General features: G+C 49.2%; 2 protein-coding genes and 1 long non-coding RNA gene across 3 annotated transcripts in view; 2 read left to right on the plus strand and 1 right to left on the minus strand.

Moving 5' to 3' along the window:
- LOC115635683 (zinc finger protein 239-like) overlaps window positions 1-21,798 on the minus strand; it is an 811,791-nt gene that overhangs the window by 220,541 nt on the left and 569,452 nt on the right. The gene's annotated exons all lie outside the window — the stretch shown is intronic.
- On the plus strand, window positions 6,131-7,451 carry LOC115635701. The gene is made up of 2 exons (XR_003996659.1): window positions 6,131-6,450; window positions 7,389-7,451. It is a non-coding gene; the product is annotated as an uncharacterized LOC115635701 (long non-coding RNA).
- Window positions 11,083-19,611, plus strand: LOC115635685 (zinc finger protein 501-like). The gene is made up of 5 exons (XM_030534815.1): window positions 11,083-12,702; window positions 13,794-13,881; window positions 15,419-15,515; window positions 16,208-16,321; window positions 16,543-19,611. The coding sequence occupies exons 2-5, from the start codon at window positions 13,858-13,860 to the stop codon at window positions 17,616-17,618; spliced, it is 1,311 nt and encodes a 436-aa protein (XP_030390675.1). The 5' UTR covers window positions 11,083-12,702; window positions 13,794-13,857; the 3' UTR covers window positions 17,619-19,611.

A 21,798-nucleotide genomic window follows, 5' to 3' on the forward strand; every position in this document is an offset into this window, starting at 1 on the left:
AGACTCATAGAAATTTGGGCTGGAAGTGACCTCAAGAAGACATCTCTTTCAGCCCTCTGAGCTGAGGCAGGACCAAGTAAACGTAGACCATCTCAGATAGGTTTTATGTCCAACCTGTTCTTAAAAGTCTCCATTGATGGGGTTTATAATATCATATCACATCATATAATTACTATAGTTGAAATAACAACAAATTTAAATGTTTCAGTAATTTCCCATAGAAAATTTTAATGAAGTCAATATATTCCTGAGAAATGTTTTGATTTAATCAGATCAACATCTGATGGAACAATATTCCACTGGAAAACTGTTGAGCAATTCCTTTCTAGTGAAGAAATGTGGCTGTTTCTGACTTTTTCACATTAAAACAAAAAAGCTATGTTTTGTACAATGTAATATTTCAAAGGAAGAAGAATAAGCAGTGTTACCCTTCTCACAATTTTATCACCAGTCTTGCCATATGTGGTATTTTATTAATACCCCAGCTCCCAGAATCGTGTGTTTATGGGTGAATCTCAGTTCCCACTGATGGAAGAAAGTAAGTTTCTAGACCCGGAGGCTGCAGAGAAAAGCTTGAAAATGTGGCCCCTGAAGACTCAAATACCAAAAGGCAAATGAAAGGAACCAACGCATACTACTTTAAAAAGATAATCTCATGATTTTAGGGGATTATGATTTTTAAACACTGGATTTGGCAATACTGAGATGGGGTTAGCTTTGAAAAGACAGGTATGGAAGAGAGACCAGACTGTGAGAGAGAAAAAGAAGGTAGCAGAGGGGAAATGGAAAGTGAGGTTCAAAGTAACAGGTGTACATTCAATAAGAATAGCCAAAGGAATATTGAGGCTGAAAACTTAGGCTAGAGGTTAAAAATTCTTCTCAAGCCTGATCCAGCAGAAACTGAGGACTGACAACTCATTATTCTAGTAGCAGGCAGAATTACTAAGTAGGTCGGAGAAAAGTGTCCCTCCTCCTTAAGAGGTTTTATTTGGGACACCAGGATGTCCACCCATTCCTGCTGAGTCCACAGATGGAATCCAGAGGGGGAGGCTTATTACCTGAGATCAGGCTGTGGGAAAAGTCCTGAGTCGAGCCAGATGCACGAATGGGAGAATCCTGCTCTAGGCCTTGCCCTGTTCCTGAGCCCCCAACTGGGAAGACAGCAGTGCCTCATGCTCCCTCAGAACACCTATGAGATCCACCATGCTGCCCAACTAAGGATCCTGCACAGACCCCTTCCAGGGGTTATGGCAGAGTCTCTTGCTAGAGCCCTGGGTTCCTTGTGAATGGGTGAGTTTAATTCTCAAACTCAGGCTCTGGCAAACTGGGACATGCTAGGTTACAGTGCCCCTTAGATTCCCCACTTAGAGAAGATTAGATGGAAAAAACAAAACCCAGATGTTGGAACTGCAGAGTTGAGGTGAAACCTCCCACCCAACACAGCCCCACAACCTTAATTCTGCCCCAGGGAAGGAGAACCCAGCAGTGTACCACTCCCTCTGCCTCAGCCAATGGGCAGCAAATGCTTCCCAGTTCAATAGTACTGCATAGGGGAATTCTCTGGCCTGGGCTTGCATGAGATCAGTCCAGATGACCTTATGGTCTCTTCTGGCCTTAAATTGTATGAAATGTGGTGACTCACATTGGTGGGGCTTATTAGATGGGCGGAGCTTGGAAGAAGGAGTCACTTTTCTATGCCATTCTCATTCTGGGGGGGGGAGGCCTCTTGAACAGACCGTATGCCCCTTGCTTACCTGCTGCATCCCTCTACCAGCTCCAGTAGGGTGAAAGGGACAGAGAGAGGAGGAAAGCTGGTAGCCAGGAAGCTGAGAACTGTAGCTACCAGCTGGAAGCAGCGCTGGGTGGGGACCTGGAGTCCATACGTCACACTGGGGCCCTGTTCAGTGAGAAAGGGCTCTGCACACCCTTAGCCCCGGGAGTTGGGGGGGAAGGGGAGGCACAGGTGGCCTAGACCCCAAGGCTGGCCAAACATTTTCCACAAAAACGCAGTTCCGACTGATTCATAGACTCATAGGATTAGAAGGGACCGCTAGGATCATCTAGTCTGAGCTCCAAATTGGGGACTGAAAATTGGGTTTTCACAGACAGTGTCTGGTTTCCATGGGACACATTTTTGTTGTCAGAAACCAAACACCCGAAAACAGAAATATTTATACTTGGAAATGGTGCTGCAATGCATCATAGGAGTTCACTGTCAGTCACTTGTCCTCTATGACTCCAAGATCCTTTTCACAGTCACTGCTTTCCGGGACACAGGCCCCCACTCTGTAGATATTGCCTGTATTCCTTGTTCCTAGATGTGTGATCTTGCATTTGGCTATATTAAAACATGTTTGAGGGGACTCAGCTTACCAAGCGATCTACATTGCTCTATGTGCCTGCCCTGTCATCATTATTTATCACTCTGCAAATTTCGTCAGCAATGATTTCATATTTTCTTCCAGATTGTGGATGAAACTGTTGAATAGAGTGAGGCCTGATATCGATCCCTGCAGAACCCTGCTAGAAATACCCCCACTCACAGATGATTCCCCATGGATGACCACTTTTTGGGATCTGTCAGCGAGTACTTAATCTTCAGCTCCTCAGCTCTCTCTTCTCTTGGGTAGACACCCTTATCTCTGTCCCTCCTGCCAGGGGTTTTACCAGACTGCACAGTTCCCTGCTTACACTGTGCTATCTGCAGCCAGCCAGACTGCCTAACCCGGTCAGCCTCTAGGCTTTGCTTTCTCTTCAAAGGCTATGAACAGTTGTAGTTACCAGCAGCCACAAGTTACCATGTAGTGCTTTATAAACTAGCACATTTATTCTTACTGTGGCAGCATTACAGAGAAAACATATTAAAACAATAAAAGTTCCTATCTGCATGCTAAAAGTTCACCAGACGTCACCCAGCAGTCTTACCAGGCCTCCGGAGGCCAAAGTCGTTCTTGTCAAAGAAATCGGATTGATGGGCTGGTGCCTGGAGCCGCCCCTGTCTGTGACATGGATTACTTTGTCTGTGACATGCATTATTCTCACCACTTCTGGTCTCAGTGCAATGCACAGCCTTATCTCAGCCTTCTCTGCTCCCTGGTGTTAGTGCTGAGTGTCTGTGCCATGCACAGCCTTCTCCCACTCTCAGCTATGCTGGTCTCAGGGCTGTGTGTTTGTGTCATGCACAGCCTTCCCCCATTCTCAGCTCCTTGGTGTCACTCCTCTGTGTCAGTGTAATGCACAGCCTTCCTCCACTCTCAGCTCCCCGGTGTCAGTGCTGCATGTATGTGCCTGTGGCAGGGCAGGGGTGAAATCCCTTGAATGCCCTGCTTTCGGGCAAAGAGGCTGGAGCAGAGGTGCAAAGCAGCCAGCAGGGACCCCAGCTGCGGGCCCTAACGAGGGCTGCCTCGCTGCAATAGACTGAGCTGAGCTAAGCAGTGACAGCTGGGCTGAAGGCTGGGAGGGCTATAAAAGCCCTGAACAAAACTCAGGTAGGAAGCTGGGAGGTGGGATAGAGGGGAATGATCACTTCCATCCATCTGCTGGGCACTGCCCCTACTTATACAGTCCAAAATGCCATTAGCCTTCTTGGCAACAAGGGCACACTGTTGACTCATATCTAGCTTCTCACCCACTGTAACCCCTAGGTCCTTTTCTGCACCACTGCTGCCTAGCCACTTGGTCCCTAGTCTGTAGCAGTGCATGGGATTCTTCCATCCTAAGTGCAGGATTCTGCACTTATCCTTATTGAACCTCATCAGATTTCTTTTGACCCAGTCCTCTAATTTGTCTAGGTCCCTCTGTACCCTATCCCTACCCTGTAGCATATCTATCACTCCTCCCAGTTTAGTGTCATCTGCAAACTTGCTGAGAATGCAGTCCACGCCATCCTCCAGATCATTAATGAAGATATTGAACAAAACAGGCCCCAGGAGCGACCCTTGGGGCACTCCGCTTGATACTGGCTGCCAACTAGACATGGAGCCATTGATCGCTTCTCATTGAGCGCCATGATCTACCCAGCTTTCTATCCACCTTATAGTCCATTCATCCAGCCCATACTTCTTTAACTTGCTGGCAAGAATACTGTGGGAGACGGTATCAGAACCTTTGCTAAAGTCAAGGAATAACATGTCTACTGCTTTCCCCTCATCCACAGACCCAGTTTTCTCCTCATAGAAGGCAATTAGGTTAGTTAGGCATGACTTGCCCTTGATGAATCCATGCTGACTGTTCCTGATCACTTTCCTCGTCTCAAAGTGCTTCAAAATTGATTCCTTGAGGATCTGCTCCATGATTTTTCCAGGGACTGAGGTGAGGCTGACTGGCCTGTAGTTCCCTGGATCCTCCTCCTTTCCTTTTTTAAAGATGGGCACTGCATTAGCCTTTGTCCAGTCATCTGGGACCTCCCCAGATCGCCATGAGTTTTCAAAGATAATGGCCAATGGCTCTGTAGTCACATCCACCAACTCCTTTAGTACCCTCAGACGTAGTGCATCCAGCCCCATGGATTTGTGCCCATCCAGCTTTTCTAAATAATCCTGAACCACTTCTTTCTCCACATAGGGCTGGTCACCTCCTCCCTACACTGTGCTGCCCAATGCAGTTGTCTGGGAGCTGATCTTGTTTGTGAAGGCAGAGGCAAAAAAATTATAGAGTACATTAGCTTTTTCCACATCCTCTATCGCTAGGTTGCCTTGTGGAACCCTGTTCTCTAGATCGGAGTGACTCTCAGCCAGTGGAAAATAGGAGGGTTTATTGAGCATCTGAACACAGCGTAGAAAACTCTCAGGCCTGGCCTTTCTCAGCACAGTACATCTAAGTCTCTCCTTCATCCAGGTGGGCTCTGCCTGCTCTCTCTCTCCAGTTCCGAGCCCCCTTGCTTTCCAGCTGGGCATCTGATATCACCTCTCCCAAGCCCTGCCTCTGTCCATTGTCTTCTATCCAGGTAAACAGGGTCACCTGGCTGGAACTGACTGATTAGGTCACTGGGGTCCTCTCGTTGCAGCCCATTGTCCTTCCACTGGCCAGAACTGGTTGTGACTCCCGAGCTGGGCCGCCATGACACCATTTGCTGGGGTAGCCATTCCCCAGGCCATTGGCTGTGGTCCTAAGTTCTGTTGCTGGTCCTCTGTAACAACAAACTCCCTCTCCCATCACTCCGTTAAACCAGTAACACCCAGGGAAACTGAGTCCCACCCCTTCTGCTTGAAAACCATTGAAAAAACCAATAAAAAACCAAGAGAACCCCCCACTTCATCTCACCTGGTGTCAGTGCTGAATGTCTGTGCCGTGGATCAAGTTTCCTCATTCTCACCACCCCATTTCTTATCGCTGTGCACTGCACCATGTGTCCTCGTTCTCAGCTGCCCAGCTCTTAACTCTGTTTGGGCCATGTATTTAACTCGGCCGCCCAGAGGATTCAGGGGGCCTGGGGCAAAGCAGGGGAGCTGCAGCGCTTGTACTCACCCGGCGGTGGTCTGGGTCTTTGGCAGCATTTTGGTGGCAGGGGGCCCTTCAGTCGCTCCGTGTCTTCGACAGCACTGAAGGGCCCCCGCTGCCAAAGACCCAGACCGTCGCCGGGCCACGGCTCATGGGGCCCCTGCGGGGCCCAGGGCCTGGGGCAAATTGCCCCACTTGCCCCCTCCCCCCGATTTAACTTCCCCATTCTCAGCTCCCTTGGTCTCAGGGCTATATGTGGGTGCTCTGCACTGAGTCTTGGTTTACACTACAAGTTTAGGTCGAATTTAGCAGCGTTAGATCGACGAGGGGATTAGTGCTGAAATTGACCTTGCTGGGTCGAATTTGGGGTAGTATGGACGCAATTAGACGGTATTGGCCTCCGTGAGCTATCCCAGAGTGCTGGATTGTGACTGCTCTGGACAGCACTCTCAACTCCAATGCACTGGCCAGGTAGACAGGAAAAGCCCCATGAACTTTTGAATTTCATGTCCTGTTTGCCCTGTGTGGAGAGCTGATCAGCACAGGTTACCATGAAGTCCTAGAATCGCAAAAGAGCTCCAGCATGGACCAAACGGGAGGTACCGGAATATTTGAAAAAATCTCAAAGGGCATGAAGGACAGAGGCCATAACAGGGACCTGTAGCAGTGAAACTTAAGGAGCTGAGGCAAGCCTACCAAAAAACCAGGCAAACGGCCGCTCTGGGGCAAAGTCTCCGATATGCCGCTTCTATGATGAGCTGCATACTATTCTAGGCGGTGCCCCTAGAACTACCCTACCCCGTGCTTTGACTCCATCAATGGACTCTCATGCAACAGGGATGCGGATTTAGGGGAAGAGGAGGAGGAGGAGGACGTTGAAGTTAGCGCGCAGCAAGGATGTGGAGAAAACGTTTTCCCCGGCAGCCAGGAACTGTTATCACTCTGGACCTAGTACTCTCCCAACCCACGCAGGTGGGCTCACAGACCTTGAAGGAAGTGAAGGCACCTCTGGTGAGTGTACTTTTGTAAATATTGTACATGGTTTAAAAGCAAGCATGTTTAATGATTAATTTGACCTGAAGACTTGGGATACATTCACGGCCAGTGCAGCTACTGGAAAAGTCTGGTAACGTGTAAGGGGATGGAGCGGAAATCCTCCAGGGACATCTCAGTGAAACTCTCCTGGATGTACTCCCAAAGCCTTTGCAAAAGGTTTCTGGAGAGGGCAGCCTTATTCCATCCTCCATTATCATGCCAGGCCAGTAGCACGTAGTCTGGAATCATTGCATAACAAAGCATGGCAGCATATGGTTCTGGTGTTTGCTGGCATTCAAGCAACACCCATTCTTTATCTCTCTGTGTCATCCTCAGGAGAGTGATATCATTCATGGTCACCTGGTTGAAATAGGTCAATTTTATTAAGGGGACATTCAAAGGTGGCTGTTCCTGCTGGGCTGTTTGCCTGTGGCTGAAAAGAAATCATCCCCTCTGTGCGCCACGCGGTGGGGGGAGGGGTGAAGCAATCATCCCAGAGAATAGGGTGGGGTGGAGGTCTTTAGTTAGGTTTGAGCTGCGCATTAACCTGAAAACCGCAGCCCCTCCTTTTAAATGGCCAACCCATTTTAAATTCCAACTCAACGGGTGCTTGGTATGGGACATGAGGGCGCTGCTGTTTGAAACCATTCCCTCATGTTACGAAGGTTAAAGAAGCCAAAAGACTGTGGCTTACCATAGCTGCCTGCAAGCCGAATTCTGTTGCCTGCCAGCTCTGCGTGTGTGATCTTTCACACCAAACTGGCAGGCCCTCAATATAAGAATCAAAATGTGACCTTGTAAAGAAAGCACACATGCTATGTAATGTTAACAGCTTGGTTCACTGTGGAAACGTGTGCCCATTGTTCTCTAAAATGTCTTTTAAAATACCACTCCCCCTTTTTTTCTTTCCACAGCTGCAAATATTTCAATGCTCACTGTATCATCTCCATCCCAGAGGCTAGATTAGATTGGAAGGCGAAAAAAACGCACTCACAATGACATGTTCTCTGAGCTCATGCAGTCCTCCCACATTGAAAGAGCCCAACAGAATGTGTGGAGGCAGACAATGTCAGAATGCAGAAAAGCACAAAATTAACGCGAGGACAGGAGGGATGAGCGAGAGGACAGAAGGGACCAGCGAGAGGAGATATGGCATCAGCGTGATGAAAGGAGGCAGGAAGCTCAGGCTACTCGAGGATCAAACTCATTCTCTGGTGTATTGTTGAGCAGGACAGACAGCAGGAAGCACACAGACCGCTGCTGTGGGAGGGATAACTCAGTGGTTTGAGCATGGGCCTGCTAAACCCAGGGTTGTGAGCTCAATCCTTGAGGGGGCCAGTTAGGGATCAGGAGCAAAAATCTGTCTGAGGATTGGTCCTGCAAAGCAGGGGCTTGGACTAGATAACTTCCTGAGGAACCTTCCAACCCTGATATTCTATGCTGCAGTCACTGTGTGACGAGCTGCCCTCCTCCTCAACTTCCATGGCCTTCTTACCCAGATGCCCAAGAACATGGTCGGGGGGGTCTCTGAATTTCCCCATTCTCAGCTCTACTGGTCAGTGTTTGCAAGGCCATGGCAGCGAGGGTGAAGTGATATGCTCTTAAAAATGGAGTCCTCTGTGTGTGATACTGGACAAAACCACTCCACCCCAGAGGATTGCCCAAGCAACAGAAAGCTGGCATTCAATAAGTTTTGAAATGCAGTGTGGCCTTGTCCTTCCCTCCTCCTCTCCTCCACCAATCCAACCCATTGCTTCCCTCCACCCCCACCCCTTCTGGGCTACCTTGGCAGTTATCTCCCCATTTGTGTGACAAAGTAATAAAGAATGCATGAATTTTGAAAAACAGTGATTTTGTTGCCTCTGCAAGCGGTGATCAATGGAGGGGAGGGGAGGGGAGGGGAGGGCGGTTTATTTACAGGGAAGTAGAGTGAACCAAAGGGTCAGGTTTTTATCAAGGAGAAACAAACAGAACTTTCACATCGTAGCCCCCTGACCAGTCATGAAATGGGTTTTCAAAGGTTCTCTCATGCGCACTGCTATGCTCTTCTAATCACCCTGGTGTCTGGCTGCACATAATCAGTGACCAGGTGATTTGCCTAAACCTCCCACCCCTTACTTTCACAGAGATGGTGGAGCACACAGCAAGCACTAATAACAATGGGAATATTGATTTCTCTGAGGTCTAACCGAGTCAGTAAACTGCACCAGTGCGCTTTTAAACGTCCAAAGGCACATTCTGCCACCATTCTGCACTTGCTCAGCCCATAGTTGAACAGCTCCTGACTACTGTCCAGGCAGCCTGTGTATGGCTTCATGAGCCATGGCATTAATGGGTAGGCTGGGTCCCCAAGGATAACTATAGGCATTTCAACATCCCCAACAGTTATTTTCTGGTCTGGAAAGTAAGTCCCTTGCTGCAGCCATTGACACAGACCAGAGTTCCTGAAGATGAGAGCATCATGTACCTTTCCTAGCCATCCTACATTGATGTTGATGACACGTCTCTTGTGATCCACCAGTGCTTACAGCACCATTGAAAAGTACGCCTTTCGGTTTATGTACTTGCTGCCTTGGTGCACTGGTCCCAAGATAGGGATATGCATTCTGTCTACCACCCCACCACAGTTAGGGAATCCCATTGCAGCAAAGCCATCCACTATGGCCTGCACATTTCCCAGAGTCACTACCCTTGATAGCAGCAGGTCAAAGATCGCTTTGGCTACTTGGATCACAGCAGCCCCCACAGTAGATCTGCCCACTCCAAATTGATTCCCGACAAGCTTCCAGAGGGCTATCGTCACTCACTTGTGAACTGTGAGGGCTGCTCTCATCTTGCTATTCTTGCGCTTCAGGGCAGAGGAAAGCAAGTCACAAAGTTCCATGAAAGTTTCCTTATGCATGTGAAAGTTTTGCAGCCACTGGGAATCATCCCAGACCTGCAACACTATGTGGTCCCACCAGTCTGTGCTTGTTTCCTGGGCCCAGAATCAGTGTTCCATGGCATGAGCCTGCCCCATTGTCACCAGGATGGACAAATTGCTGTGACCCATGCTTTTAGCGAAGTCTGTGTCCATGTCCATGTCCACATCACTCTTGTGACTGCCCTGCCATCGCTGCCGTTGCCTCCTCGCCTGCCTTTGCAGGTTCTGGTGCTGCATATACTGAAGGATAATGTGTGTGCTGTTTACAGTGCTCATAATTGCTGCGGCGATCTGAGTGGGCTTCATGCCTGCTGCGCTTTGGCATCTGCGTGGAAAAAAGGCATGAAACGATTCTCAGCTGTTGCCCTCAGTGAGGGAGGGGCGACAGATGACTGTAGCTATCCCATGGTTCCCGCAGTCTCCGCCAACCATTTGAATTCTGGGTTGAGCTCCCAAAGCCTGATGGGTCAAAACATTGTCATGGGTGGTTCTGGGTACATCAGTCCACCTCTCCCATGAAAGCAACAGCAAAAAATAGTTTCTCGCCTTTTTTCACTGTCACTGGGTGCTGCTGGCAGACGCAGTACTTCAGTGCTACACAGTAGCATCCCCTTGCCTTGCGTTGTGGATGGCAGACGGTACAGTATGACTGGTAGCTGTCATCATTGTCCCGTGGGTGCTCCTGGTTGGCCTCGGTGAGGTTGATTGGGGGCACCCGGGCAGACATGAATGCTCCTGGCTGGCCTCAGTGAGGTCAGTTGGGGGCACCTGGACAAAAATGGGAATGATTTCAGGTCATTCTCTCTTCAAGTTTTGTGTAATGGAGATTCAGTCCTGCCTGGAATATCATGCCAGCTGGAGGCTTCTGCCTCAGGCTGCTCTCCCAGTTGGCAGCACCATGTGGTTGCGCCAGCCCAGCCTACCCCTTGCTCCCATGGCTCATGAAGCCTGGACAGTAGTAAGGAGGAGTCCAACTATAGGCTGGGCAAGTGCAGAATGCTGGTTCACTCTACTTCCCTGTAAGCCAACCCTCCCTCCCCCGATCTCTGCTTGCAGAGGCAATAAAGTCAGTGTTGTTTCAAATCCATGCATTCTTTATTCATTCATCACACAAATGGGGGAGGATAACTGCCAAAGTAGCCCAGGAGTGGTGTAGGAGGAGGGAAGCAATGGATGGGGTAGTTGTTGGGGCACCCCCTAGAATGGCATGCAGCTCATCATTTCTGTGGGATGTCTGAGGCTCTGACCTGGAGTGGCCGTTTGCCTCTCTGGTTCTTAGTAGGCCTGCCTGATATTCCAGGCAGGACTGAATCTCCATTAGACAAAACTTAAAGAAGAGAATGACCTGGGGAGTCATTCCCATTTTTGTCCAGGCGCCCCGAACGATCTCACTGAGGCTGGCCAGGAGCACCCATGTCTGCCCAGACACCCCCGACCGACCTCAGTGAGGCCGGCCAGGAGCAACCAGGAGACAGCAGCAGATGGTACAGTATGCAAAGGCAAGGAACTGAGCGGGCTCCATGCTTGCCGTGGTATGTCGTCTGCATGGGTAACCCAGGAAAAAAGGCGAGAAACTATATTTTGCCATTGCTTTCACGGGGGGTGGGAAGGGGGTTGACACCATGTCCCCAGAACCACCCGCAACAATGTTTTTGCCCCATCAGGCATTGGGAGCGCAACCCAGAATTCCAGTGGGGGGGGCGGAGACTGTGGGAGCTGTGGAATAGCTACCATAGTGCAATGCTCCAAAAGTCTACAGGAGCCTCGGCTCTGTGGATGCACCCCTCCGACAATGCGCTTAGTGGGGACGCACACAAATGACTATCAAATCAATTTCTAAAAAAATCAACTTATATTAAATTGAACTAATTTTGTAGTGTAGACATATGCTGAATTGCCCCCTTCTTAGCTCCCTTGTTCCCAGTGCTGCATTTGCTAAGTTTTCCCATTATCAGCTTCCTTGGTCTGAGCACTGGCATGTAACAAGCTTTCCCATTCTCAGTTCCCCTGGTCTCCTTGCTTGGTGACTGTGCCATTATATGAGTGCCCTCAATGCTTGCTGATTTCATGTGAGTCCTGTGTGTCTGTACCATGGACCGAGTTTTACCATTCTCATCTGCTCTGGTCTCAGTGCTGCGTGTCAGTTTCATGCACTCATTTCCTATGCTCATCATCCCTGGTCTGAGTGGTGCATGTATGTGCCAAACTTCGTATTTCCACTTCTCTAGTGCCGTGGTTTTAGCATTGTGTGTTTGTACCATGCACAAATTGTCCCTTTTCTCAGCGATCTTCTTGGTCTCACCTCTGTTTGTCTGTGGCATACTCTGAGTTTACCAGATCTCGGTCTCAGAACTAAGTGCCTGTGCCATGCCCTGAATTTCCCCGTTCTCTGTTCCCCAGGTCTCAACACTTTGTTTCTGGTCTGTACATTGAGTTTTCCTGTCCTTAGCACCTCAGGTATTCGTGGTTTGTTTCTGTGACATGCACTGAATTTCCCCATTCTCAGCTCTACTGGACAGTGTTTGCAAGGCCATGGCAGCGAGGGTGAAGTGATATGCTCTTAAAAATGGAGTCCTCTGTGTGTGATACTGGACAAAACCACATCTGATTTTATCTCAGTACTGGACAGCGGAAAAACCATAACCTACCCCGTACCCCCCGATTGTCTGTCTTAAAACTGAATGAATGGCCTGCATGTAAGAACTCTGCAGTAACACACACAAACTAATCTGGCCCTTCATAGGCTGGTCTCTATAGACATTGAATTAAATGCTGAAGCAGGAGGATTAATATCCCTGCCAAAATTATCTTTTTTTGTAATGATTTTGAAAAATTTCAAACCTTGAAAATATTGTTTAAAAAGATATTATGGGTGTTTTTCCTTATTTGTTTAATTTTGTATTTCAATTCTAGGAGCAAAGAAGGTTGGTCACACATAAAGGCTGGGGGACTGTTGTATCCTTGACAGCAGTGCTTCTGGGTAGAATTTAGGATTCATGGTGGAAACCAACTGAACACAGGCTCCTGGTAGGATGCTGTGTTGCTAAGAGAATCAGTACAGTTGCTAAGAGGTAGAAGCAGGGAAATACTGAGTAGGAGTAGACAGGTGGTATTGTCTCGATATAGGGCATTAGGGAGACCATTACTGGACACACTGTCCACTTCTTGTGTTCTCACTTCAATAAGGACGCTGAAAACCTTAAAATGACAAAGAAAAGAACCAACAGAATTATTCAAGGTCTGGAAAACCTGCCTCAGAGCGAAAGACTTACAGAGATCCATCGGTTCCTTTTATTCAAGTGAAGGTTAGGGGATGACTTGATCCTGGTTTATAAGTACCTACATGGGGAGATTCATGTGGGTTCTTTATCCCAGCAGAAAAATACCCCTTGCATTGAATTACTCCCCAGGAAGGGGAGAGAGGAAGGGGAAAGGGCCCTCGTCTGGTATCACTAACTGTGGCCACCAGAGGGCCCTGGCCATTGTCGGTTGCTGACTATGGACAGTTCTTCCAGTGGGTGTTTCCCTGTCTGAGGATACCGGGTTTGAGCTTCCTGGGTCAGAGGCTGCTGCTGCTGCCTCCATTGTGAGTCTGGATTCTTTTCCAGGCTGAGCCGCAGGTGCTCCGCGGGGTGTGTGCGGGGAGAGCCCTTTCTTAGCATCCCTCTGTGCCCAGCCGGGGGGACTTTCTCCGGTTTTTTTTTGTTGTTGTTGCTGCGCTGGCACCCCCCGCCCCACCCCTGTGCCTTGATATTTCACGTCTCTCGTCTAGTCACCCTATCCGGGGGAGCGGGAGTCTGCGAGTCCCAGAGCTGCTGCCCTCCCTGATGCCCCTAGACTCTGCTCCCCTGGGCGCCTGCAGGAGCCGAGCCAGCTCCGGGACAGCGAACACTGCGGGCCGGGCCAGGGACCGAGTCTCCCAGCCCGAGGGGAGGGGGACAGGGGGAGAGACTGGCAGGGGCAGCAGGAGCAATCAATGGGGAGGGAGGTTCCCGGCTCCCATTTCCTGCAGCACCCCGGGGTTAGATTGACTTTCCTGGGACAAGGTGAGGGGCGGGGAGAGGAAAAGCCAGTTCCTGCCTCTGCCTGGTCCCCGCGCTGCTGGGGGAATGTGCTGCCCTGGGGACAGTGTCAGAGGGATCCCCCAAAGCGGCTCCTTGGATTCTGCCCTTTTCTAGTGTTTGGCTCAGGGACTCTGTTACTGGGGGGGGGGGGTTAAAATGGCTCGGTGGGGTTAGTCCTGGTGGGAGAGGCCGGGTCGGTGACTGAAGCCTGTTCTCAGCACTGCAGAGTCCCGTGTGTCTGTTAGCAGGGAAAGAGCCTGTGATGAACGGGGCTGTGAAATGCACCAAAGCCCCTTCTGAAATCTTCCCACTGGCCCTTCTTGTCCTGACAGACTGCAGAACCACATCAGCGCTTGGCTCCGGATCGTCCTGTCTGCCGGGGAACGGGAAAGGGACATGGCTGCAGCGGATCATGCTCAGGTAGGGGATCTATCCAGGGGAAGTGGGTTGTGGCAGGAGGAGTAACCACAGTATGGAAGTGGGAGGGTTAGTGCATTGGGTGAGGAATTTCCCCATTGGGCTGTGTTTAAATGGAGGCAGTTTGGCCTAGTGGCTAGCGTATCTGATGGACACTCAGGAGACCTGGCTTCTATTCCCAGCTACACTGCTGGCCTGCAGCCTGGCCTTGGGCAAGTCACTTCCCCACTCTGTGTCTCAGTTTCCCCATCTGTAACGTAGGGATAATGATGCTGAGCTCCTATGTAAAGTGCTGTGGGGGGCGTAGCATAAATTTAGATGGAACAAAGGGGCCAAAGAGGTTTACGTAACCCAGTCTCTGTCTAACATTAAACTAGGGCCAGGGCTTGGTGTACAGAGATTGCAACTTTTATAGCACGGTGACTCACCACTAGACACCTTTTGAACCTTCCATTAAAGATACAACATTTGACATGTAAAGACATCCCATGTTCCCTTTTGCTTTAGCTGGAGAGGATTTTAGAAGGAAAAAGCCCCTTGTCTCGCAGTCTCTTACCTGGTATCAGAGATGGTAATAACTGTTCTTTAGGGGAAAGAGAAGAAGTTAATTGAGGTGGGCTGGAGCTGTTGTTAAAATCTAATCCCATTTCACTGGGATTCTGGTGGAGCCGGTACGGGTGGTGATGTTATGTGGGTCCCGTTCTCTGGCCCAGGCCAGTCAGCACAGCTCTCAGGATCAGAACAAAGAATGTCCGGGATCCTGGGAAAGGGTGGGGGTGATGGGTAGGGTGGTGAAGCTTACCCCAGTAGCCTCCGTCTGTTCTTTCCGACGTGTCCTCACACAAAGGGAGTGGTGAGTGAACTTGGTATTTTGTCCACCGATTAGGCCCAATATCTGAAACACCAATTTTGGTTCATTAGTTTCCTTTTTCCACGTCACCCATTTTTAACAAGCATTAGTTTCAGGAGCCATTGGATTACATCAGCGTGGTCTTTTCGGTTTAGACCAAACCAGTCTCAGTCTGGTTTCCTTGTACCAGTTCCCATCACCATTTGTTATTACAGTTTATTGTGAAGTCTTATGAACTCACACTCACGTTTAGGCCCAGTTCTCCCCACAGAGGGTGAGGGAGGGGGCAGGGGATGGGACAGAGGTGGGGTGTAATGGCCACTCCTCCAGCCTAGCTGTTCAGAGAAGGCCATAGGAAGTGGCCTCCGAACAGCCAGTGAGGCGGCGGCCTATGTGCAGACCCCAAGCTGGGGAGGCTGGAGAGCTGGGTGCACAAGGAGCGAGAGGGGGGCAGATTCTCTCCTGTGGAGCAAGGGGAGGTTCTGATCCAGTAACAGTGCAGGGACAGGTCTGTGTGGGTTATGGAAGGGGTTGATTTGGGAACATCCTGAGGGGCTGGTGTGCAGGGGATGTAACCCAAGGCCTGTGGGAGCTACGGCAGATGGTGAGGGAGGCTGGGACAGGCTGTGGCTGAGCTAGTGCGCTTGTGGCTGGCAGCAGGCACTGAACGGGGGACACTTGCTGTTCCAGGGGTCGGTGACCTTCGAGGAGATGGCTGTGTATTTCCCTGAGGGGCAGTGGGCTCTGCTGGATCCACGTCACAGAGTTCTTTACAGGGACCTCCTGGGTAAGGATTCATTACCCCTCTGGTATCAGGAGCTGAGCATCCCTGAAATTCCCAGAGCAGGTTCTGATCTGGTCCCCTAGCGTTCAGGAGGAACAGCCCCATAGTCCCCATACCCCATGTCAGAGAGACTGTCCCTGCACAGGACTGGAGATCCAGGGACTTAATGATGGTGCTGTTCTCCCCGTAACCTGGGCTCCCAAGCGGGACAAACTCACTGTCTCCCCTACTTCCCAGGGCAGATTCCACCTCTGGGACCTCTGCCCCATCAGGGATGGACATGTGTCTCCTAACTCTGCTCTGCCTGAAGCCCCACTGGCCAGAGTTTTGCTGGTAGGTAGCCGCCTAAAGATGCAGACAGGCACTGAGTGAGATTTTCAAAATCTCTTCAGTGTCTAACTTCCATTGTGCTTCTACAGAATCCCACTAGGCCCCTATCTGTGACTGTAGGTGCCTAAAAGTCTTTAGAAATCTGGCCCAAGTTCCCTGTCTGTGCAGATCCCTGAGCTCACTTCAGGGGACACAGCATGTCTCCTCCAGATGCTGGCCTTTCCCAGGGGGCTCTGGGAGCATTTTCCTGTCTGTTCACATGAAATCTCCCTGCAACAAAGAAAAGGGCTGGGCACCCTGCTGCAGCCTCCCCAACCTACAAACAGAGAATGTATGTGAGCCCACTTGCTTTTTCCCCTGAGCAGGGTTTCCTGTTCCCAAGCCCAGTGAGATCTCCCGGATGGACCGAGGGAAAGAGCCATGGAGCCCAGATCCCCAGGGCTCTGAAGAAAGGGGTATCCTGAGAAGCAGCCACACAGGTGAGGGATTGCTTCAGTAAGCTCCTAGCCCAGTTTTATATCTTCATGGCAGAGGTCATGCATGGGATTCCAACAACCCTGTCTGCTGCCTGGCTTACTCCCTTCCCCTCTTTCTTCTGGGGAAGGATTTGGGGGAATTTGGATCCTGATATTGATTTCTTTCACCTCTTTTTGTGTCAGCCTCTCTGAGGACTGACAGCTGTTTGGATTCTCTGTCCCAGCAGGAGACGGGATGGGCAGTGAGAGTGAAGAGGAGAACTCTCAGCTGGAAGGTCCTGAGCTAGTGCAGCCACACAGGAGGATGTCGGGAAGAGCTGAAGGGAACATTTCCCAGAGCCCTGAGCAGGGAGAAGCCTGGGAGAGTCAGCACAGACTGCAGAGGCAGCCAGGGAATGGATTGGATAAATCATGTCACAGGCCCGTAGACACCACCTACCAAAGAAACCCCAATGAAGAGAGACCGACCATCTGTGAGGAATGTGGCAGAAGCTTCAGTCGCAGCTCAAACCTGATTGTCCATCAGAGACTCCACGCCGGAGAGAAACCCTATAAATGTCTGGACTGTGGGAAAAGCTTCAGCCGGAGCTCCCACCTGATCACTCATCAGAGACTGCACACAGGAGAGAAGCCCTACAAGTGCTCCAACTGCGGGAAAAGCTTCAGTGACAGCTCCACCCTCATCACCCACCAGAGACTCCACACGGGACAGAAACCCTACAAATGCCCTGACTGTGGAAAAGGCTTCAACCAGAGCTCCAACCTCACTTCCCACCAGAGAACCCACACAGGGGAGAGACCCTACAAGTGTCCCGAGTGCGGGAAAAGCTTCAGTGTCAGCTCCTATCTCATCAGGCACCAGAAAATTCACACAGGGGAGAGACCCTACAAATGCGAGGAGTGTGAGAAGAGCTTCAGTCAGAGCTCCAGTCTTATCAACCACCAGCGAGTGCACACTGGAGAGAAACCCTATAAGTGCATTGATTGTAACAAATGGTTCAGGAACAGCTCAGACCTGATTAGACACCAGAGAACCCACACAGGAGAGAGACCATATCGGTGCCCAGACTGCGGGAAAAGCTTCAATCGCAGCTCGAACCTCATGACACACCAGAGGATCCACACGGGAGAGAAGCCCTATGAATGTCCCGAGTGCAGGAGGAGCTTCACCGTGAGCTCAGCCCTGATCAAACACCAGAGGACTCACCGGGAGGAGAAGCCTTACGACTGCCCTGATTGCGGGAAAATCTTCATTCGCTGCTCCAATTTTCTTACGCATCGGAGAATCCACATGGGATAGAAACCGGCATCCCCTGAGATCCCTGCCCCCGCCCCATGCCAGCTCAGAAGGAGCCACTTTGAGCCAGGGTCAGCCTGGCTGACAGACTCCAGGGAGTTGCTGCTCAGTGGGGTCTGGGAATCTGGTTTTGGTGCACAGAGGACTGGGGCAGATGGTTATTTCTAGAAAGGGAGGGATTGTTTTGTTTTGGATTTCAAACACTTTTATAAACACAGTCCCACTCGTGCAGCCTCAGCAGGCGGCACCATGCTAAGCAGCTTTACCCTGCCTGTCCTTGTGGTGAGGAGGATGCCTAGAAAGCAGTGGTTACACTAATAAACATGTCTATGGGCTCTATCCATGTTACGTTCGTACAATGTGCCTGGGGAGGTTACACAAATCAAACTGTCCGTGGAAAAGCAGACTCGTACTCAGAGATTCATTAAGTTTGAAAGACTGTGCTGAATTAATGGCATTTGAAGTACGCATTTGGATTCAGACGCCCTCGGGAAATTTTATCTATGCACTGGTTTCACCTGATAAGTAACAAAAAATTCAAACATATGTCTGCTCTGGCCCAGCAACAGCTCGGTCATTCTGGGTATCGGGAAGTGTGTTCTTAAGTTCATAGAAGCCTGTAAATGATGTAAATGTATATTGTGTTCTGTGTGGCAATAGCCAGCTGTCACTGAGTCATAGGATCTGGTCTGGTCCCAGCCTATCATCAGCTGCATGGGAGTGACCCCTTTAATGTGCCCATCCCAAGGATCCACACAGCTCCACAGGGACAGGCCTGTGGCCACCATGACTCCCAGACTGGGCCTTTGGCTCCCTGCAGCGAATCCAGCCCAGCCAGAGTCCTTCAGGGCACAGTGCTCTCAGTGAATATCTGAAGTGACACCAAGAGGCCCTTTCAACTGAAGATGACAATTCATTAGTTACCTGGCATATAGAATCTGAAAGTCCTTACATTAGCACAGTGGGGCAAAGGTTAACACATGGCCCATGCTGTCTACATCAGTGCAACCAGGCAGTATCTGTTTCGGTTTCCATTTCTCAATGTCATCCCAGGTGAGAGCTCCAGACTCTCTGTAAAAGCCAGGAGTTATCCCAGTATCCTGACACTAGTTTGACCTATTGTTCTTGAGCTGGGGCCTTTGCTCTGCTTCTCTGCTGAGAGGTGGGGGGAAAATTCCTACCTTTTGGTCTGGTTCCTGGGTCTGAATGTTCTGGCATTTAAAAGGTTGGTTTCAGCCCATCCTTTAGTATCCCAGTCACTGCACCCCAGTCAGCTACATGACACAGCATCTCATGTCTGCTGCTCTGCCACAAGAGCTGCATTTTGAACCCTTTTGCACCCACTGGGTGGCTATGCAGAGTGGAGAGGGAAACTGAGGCACACCCTGGAATCATAAAATTATTACAGAAAATTCTTGCTTTGTCACACCAACCTCACCCTGGCTGTCTAGGATTAAAATTTAGTTAGTAAATGTCACCTGGGGATTTCTTACACTAGCTCAACATAGAGCTACTTTGTTAGGAAGATGTATGTGCATACCCCAAAGAGGAGCTGGCAGCCTGTAGATGGACTGATGGGCACTCACCACAGCTCAGTCACAGATGACGCTTGCTTGAATTTGAGTGGTTTTATAAAATCACTTGGTGAAAGCAACATTGGCGCTTCCAGTACACCGTGACTGGGATTGCAGAGTATTTATGGTAACACTTTCTGCTGAACTGCCATAGAAATAACTTTGATATCATGGGGCTATGTTAATGTGAGATATCTCTGTGAAAGGAAGAGGCTTGGCTCTGAATTGTCATTGTTGCAAGGCAAATTTAAACTGAATTGACATGTTAGTGACCAAGCAATTGTTTAAAGGTTGCCTTTTAAGAATGACTCTTTGTTGAGCTGCCACTCACAGTCCCATGACTTTGGGTTACAAAGTTTGACTGGTAAATTGATCCAGCCCTGTACTAAGGATTCTGTGTTGTAGTAAAAGCCCACACTCCATACTAGAGTACGTTTCCTATTGATTGGTAAATCTTTGTGGTTTGATTTGTTACTTGTTAGTGAGTGGGGGTGGGGGTTAACACCATATCTTAACATTTTTTGTTGTAACTTCATGCACTCTGCCCTGTTCATCTTCAAGTTCTGTTTTGAGTACTAAAGCTGATTAATAAGAAGCTTCTCATCTGTACATCAGCTAAGCAACATGAAATCCAACGAATTCCAAACAAACGAAAAACAGTAGGGAGATAAACCAACCTCCCCTGCAAAAGGTGCATCTTCCTCCCTGTGAAGAGCTCTGTCAAATTAATAGGCCATCCACCCAGATGAAGCACAATGAGAGGAGAAAGTATTACCAATACTGGAATGCACTATGTTATCATTATGGTTCAGAGTGAACAGTCTATGGCAATAAATAGGCAGTTCTCACCTCTCAGCTCCAGACACCAGTGATGTTCCAGTGGGAACATTCTCCAAAACAAGAAAGGTAAATTCTGCAAAATCCTCGTGATGCGCAAAATTCTACTCCAGATTTCTAGTGTCTCCTGCTGCCTCCATCCCTGCAGCAATGGTCAGTATGTGACATAATGTACTCAGCAAGAGATTCTCTCTGCCCCAAGGGGATAATACTCTCAAGTGGGACTGGAGACATGGATGTTGCTGGAACATGCTCCTGCCTGCAGGAGCATCTTCGAGCAGCCACAGGGTTAACTCAGTAATGCTGAGTGCTCTGGTTATTGCTAAGGAGGGAAGGCTTCTTTCTCTCATCAGTCATTGGGGTCTTGTACATTTCGAAGCCAGGCCCATTAACTACACTAGTTCCATTGTAGTTAGCTTGTTATTTCACTTTTTGAGTATAGGCAATAATCACAAAAATATGTTTTAAAAAATCACTTCAGAGTCAAGACATTATAAATACTTTGAAGCTAATTCTTGAAATATAAAAATACCTGATTGACTGAAGATGCAACAAAAGTGATACCACCAAGAGATTCCATTTAAAAGTTAATCTGCTGCTTGTATGAACTTGTGGTAATGATGGGTGAAAAGAAGATCACAGTAATTACAGTCACTGAGGTATGAGGGAATCCAGTTTGCCTACCTTGAATTGGAATATGATAGAATCAGTGAGGTTAGGCCTGGTCTACATAGGAAAGTTTTTGCAGTGTATGTTTTTCTGCTTTATCTGTACCAGTATAACTATGGTGAAAGGATGTGTCTATACTGTTTTGTTTACTCTGGCTTAAGTTAGTTCCCTTATGAATCATTGTGGATAGAGGAAGAGGATGAGATCAAGCAGTTACTTCTACATTCAGTTTTCCCACAGTGGCTTCAGTTGCTGGCGAACCTCTTCTGTTCATGGCCCCCTAGCACTGATGGGTGGTACAGGACAGTGCTGCAGAGCTGGGATGAACTGCAGTAGCCGCAAAACTTCAAGCCACAGAAGTCTATTTCCCAAGACATCTGTGTGGCGCTCACCACCAAGTTGCAGCGCCAACCTGAGAGTTCCCCTCAGTGTAGAGCAGTATGTGGCCATCAGCATCTGGAAGCTCCCAAGTCCTGACAACTGTTGTTCAGTAGCTAGCCAGTTTGGGAAATCAATTGTCGGGACTTTTTGTCATGTAGGTGTGCACTGCTAGCAAGATGGAGCTGTGGGGCTAGAACATAATGCTTGCCAATGCACAGGAGGCTACTGATGGCCTTACATAGCTGAGGTTCCCAAATTGTACAGTAGCCTTTGATCAAACCCATCTGACGATCCCATCTCCCTCTCACCAGATCAGACTTTATTGACAAGAAGGGGTATTTTTCCATGATGCTGCAAGGCCTGATTGATTGTCATGGGTCGGTGTGGGCAGGTCCATGATGCTAGGGTCTTCAGAAACGCAGCTCTGTTTTCTGCAAAGAAAAAGAGAACTTCTGCTCCTATGGCCATTATGGATATGGGTGGTATTGTTCATATGTTCGAAGGCCAGAAGGGACCACTGTGATTATCTAGTCTGTTCTCTGGTATAACACAAGCCAGAGTCTTGTCCCCAAATACTTCCTACAGCAGAACTATTAGAAAAAACATCCAATCTCAATTTAAAAATGGTCAGGGATGGAGAATTCACCATGACCCTGGGTAAATTGTTCCTTTGGTTAATTACTCTCGGTGTTAAAAAATGTGTAGTGTTGTGATTCCTTCTG

This window comes from Gopherus evgoodei, chromosome 15 (genome assembly GCF_007399415.2).
Source record: "Gopherus evgoodei ecotype Sinaloan lineage chromosome 15, rGopEvg1_v1.p, whole genome shotgun sequence".
Lineage (NCBI taxonomy): Eukaryota > Metazoa > Chordata > Testudines > Testudinidae > Gopherus > Gopherus evgoodei.

Bases quoted from the DNA above. Each gene is read 5' to 3' on its own strand.
- LOC115635685 (XM_030534815.1), top strand. From the start codon at position 13,858: ATGGCTGCAGCGGATCATGCTCAG. The intron at 15,516-16,207 runs GTAAGGATTCAT...TCCCCTGAGCAG, and splicing joins TCTTTACAGGGACCTCCTGG to GGTTTCCTGTTCCCAAGCCC. The intron at 16,322-16,542 runs GTGAGGGATTGC...TCTCTGTCCCAG, and splicing joins CCTGAGAAGCAGCCACACAG to CAGGAGACGGGATGGGCAGT.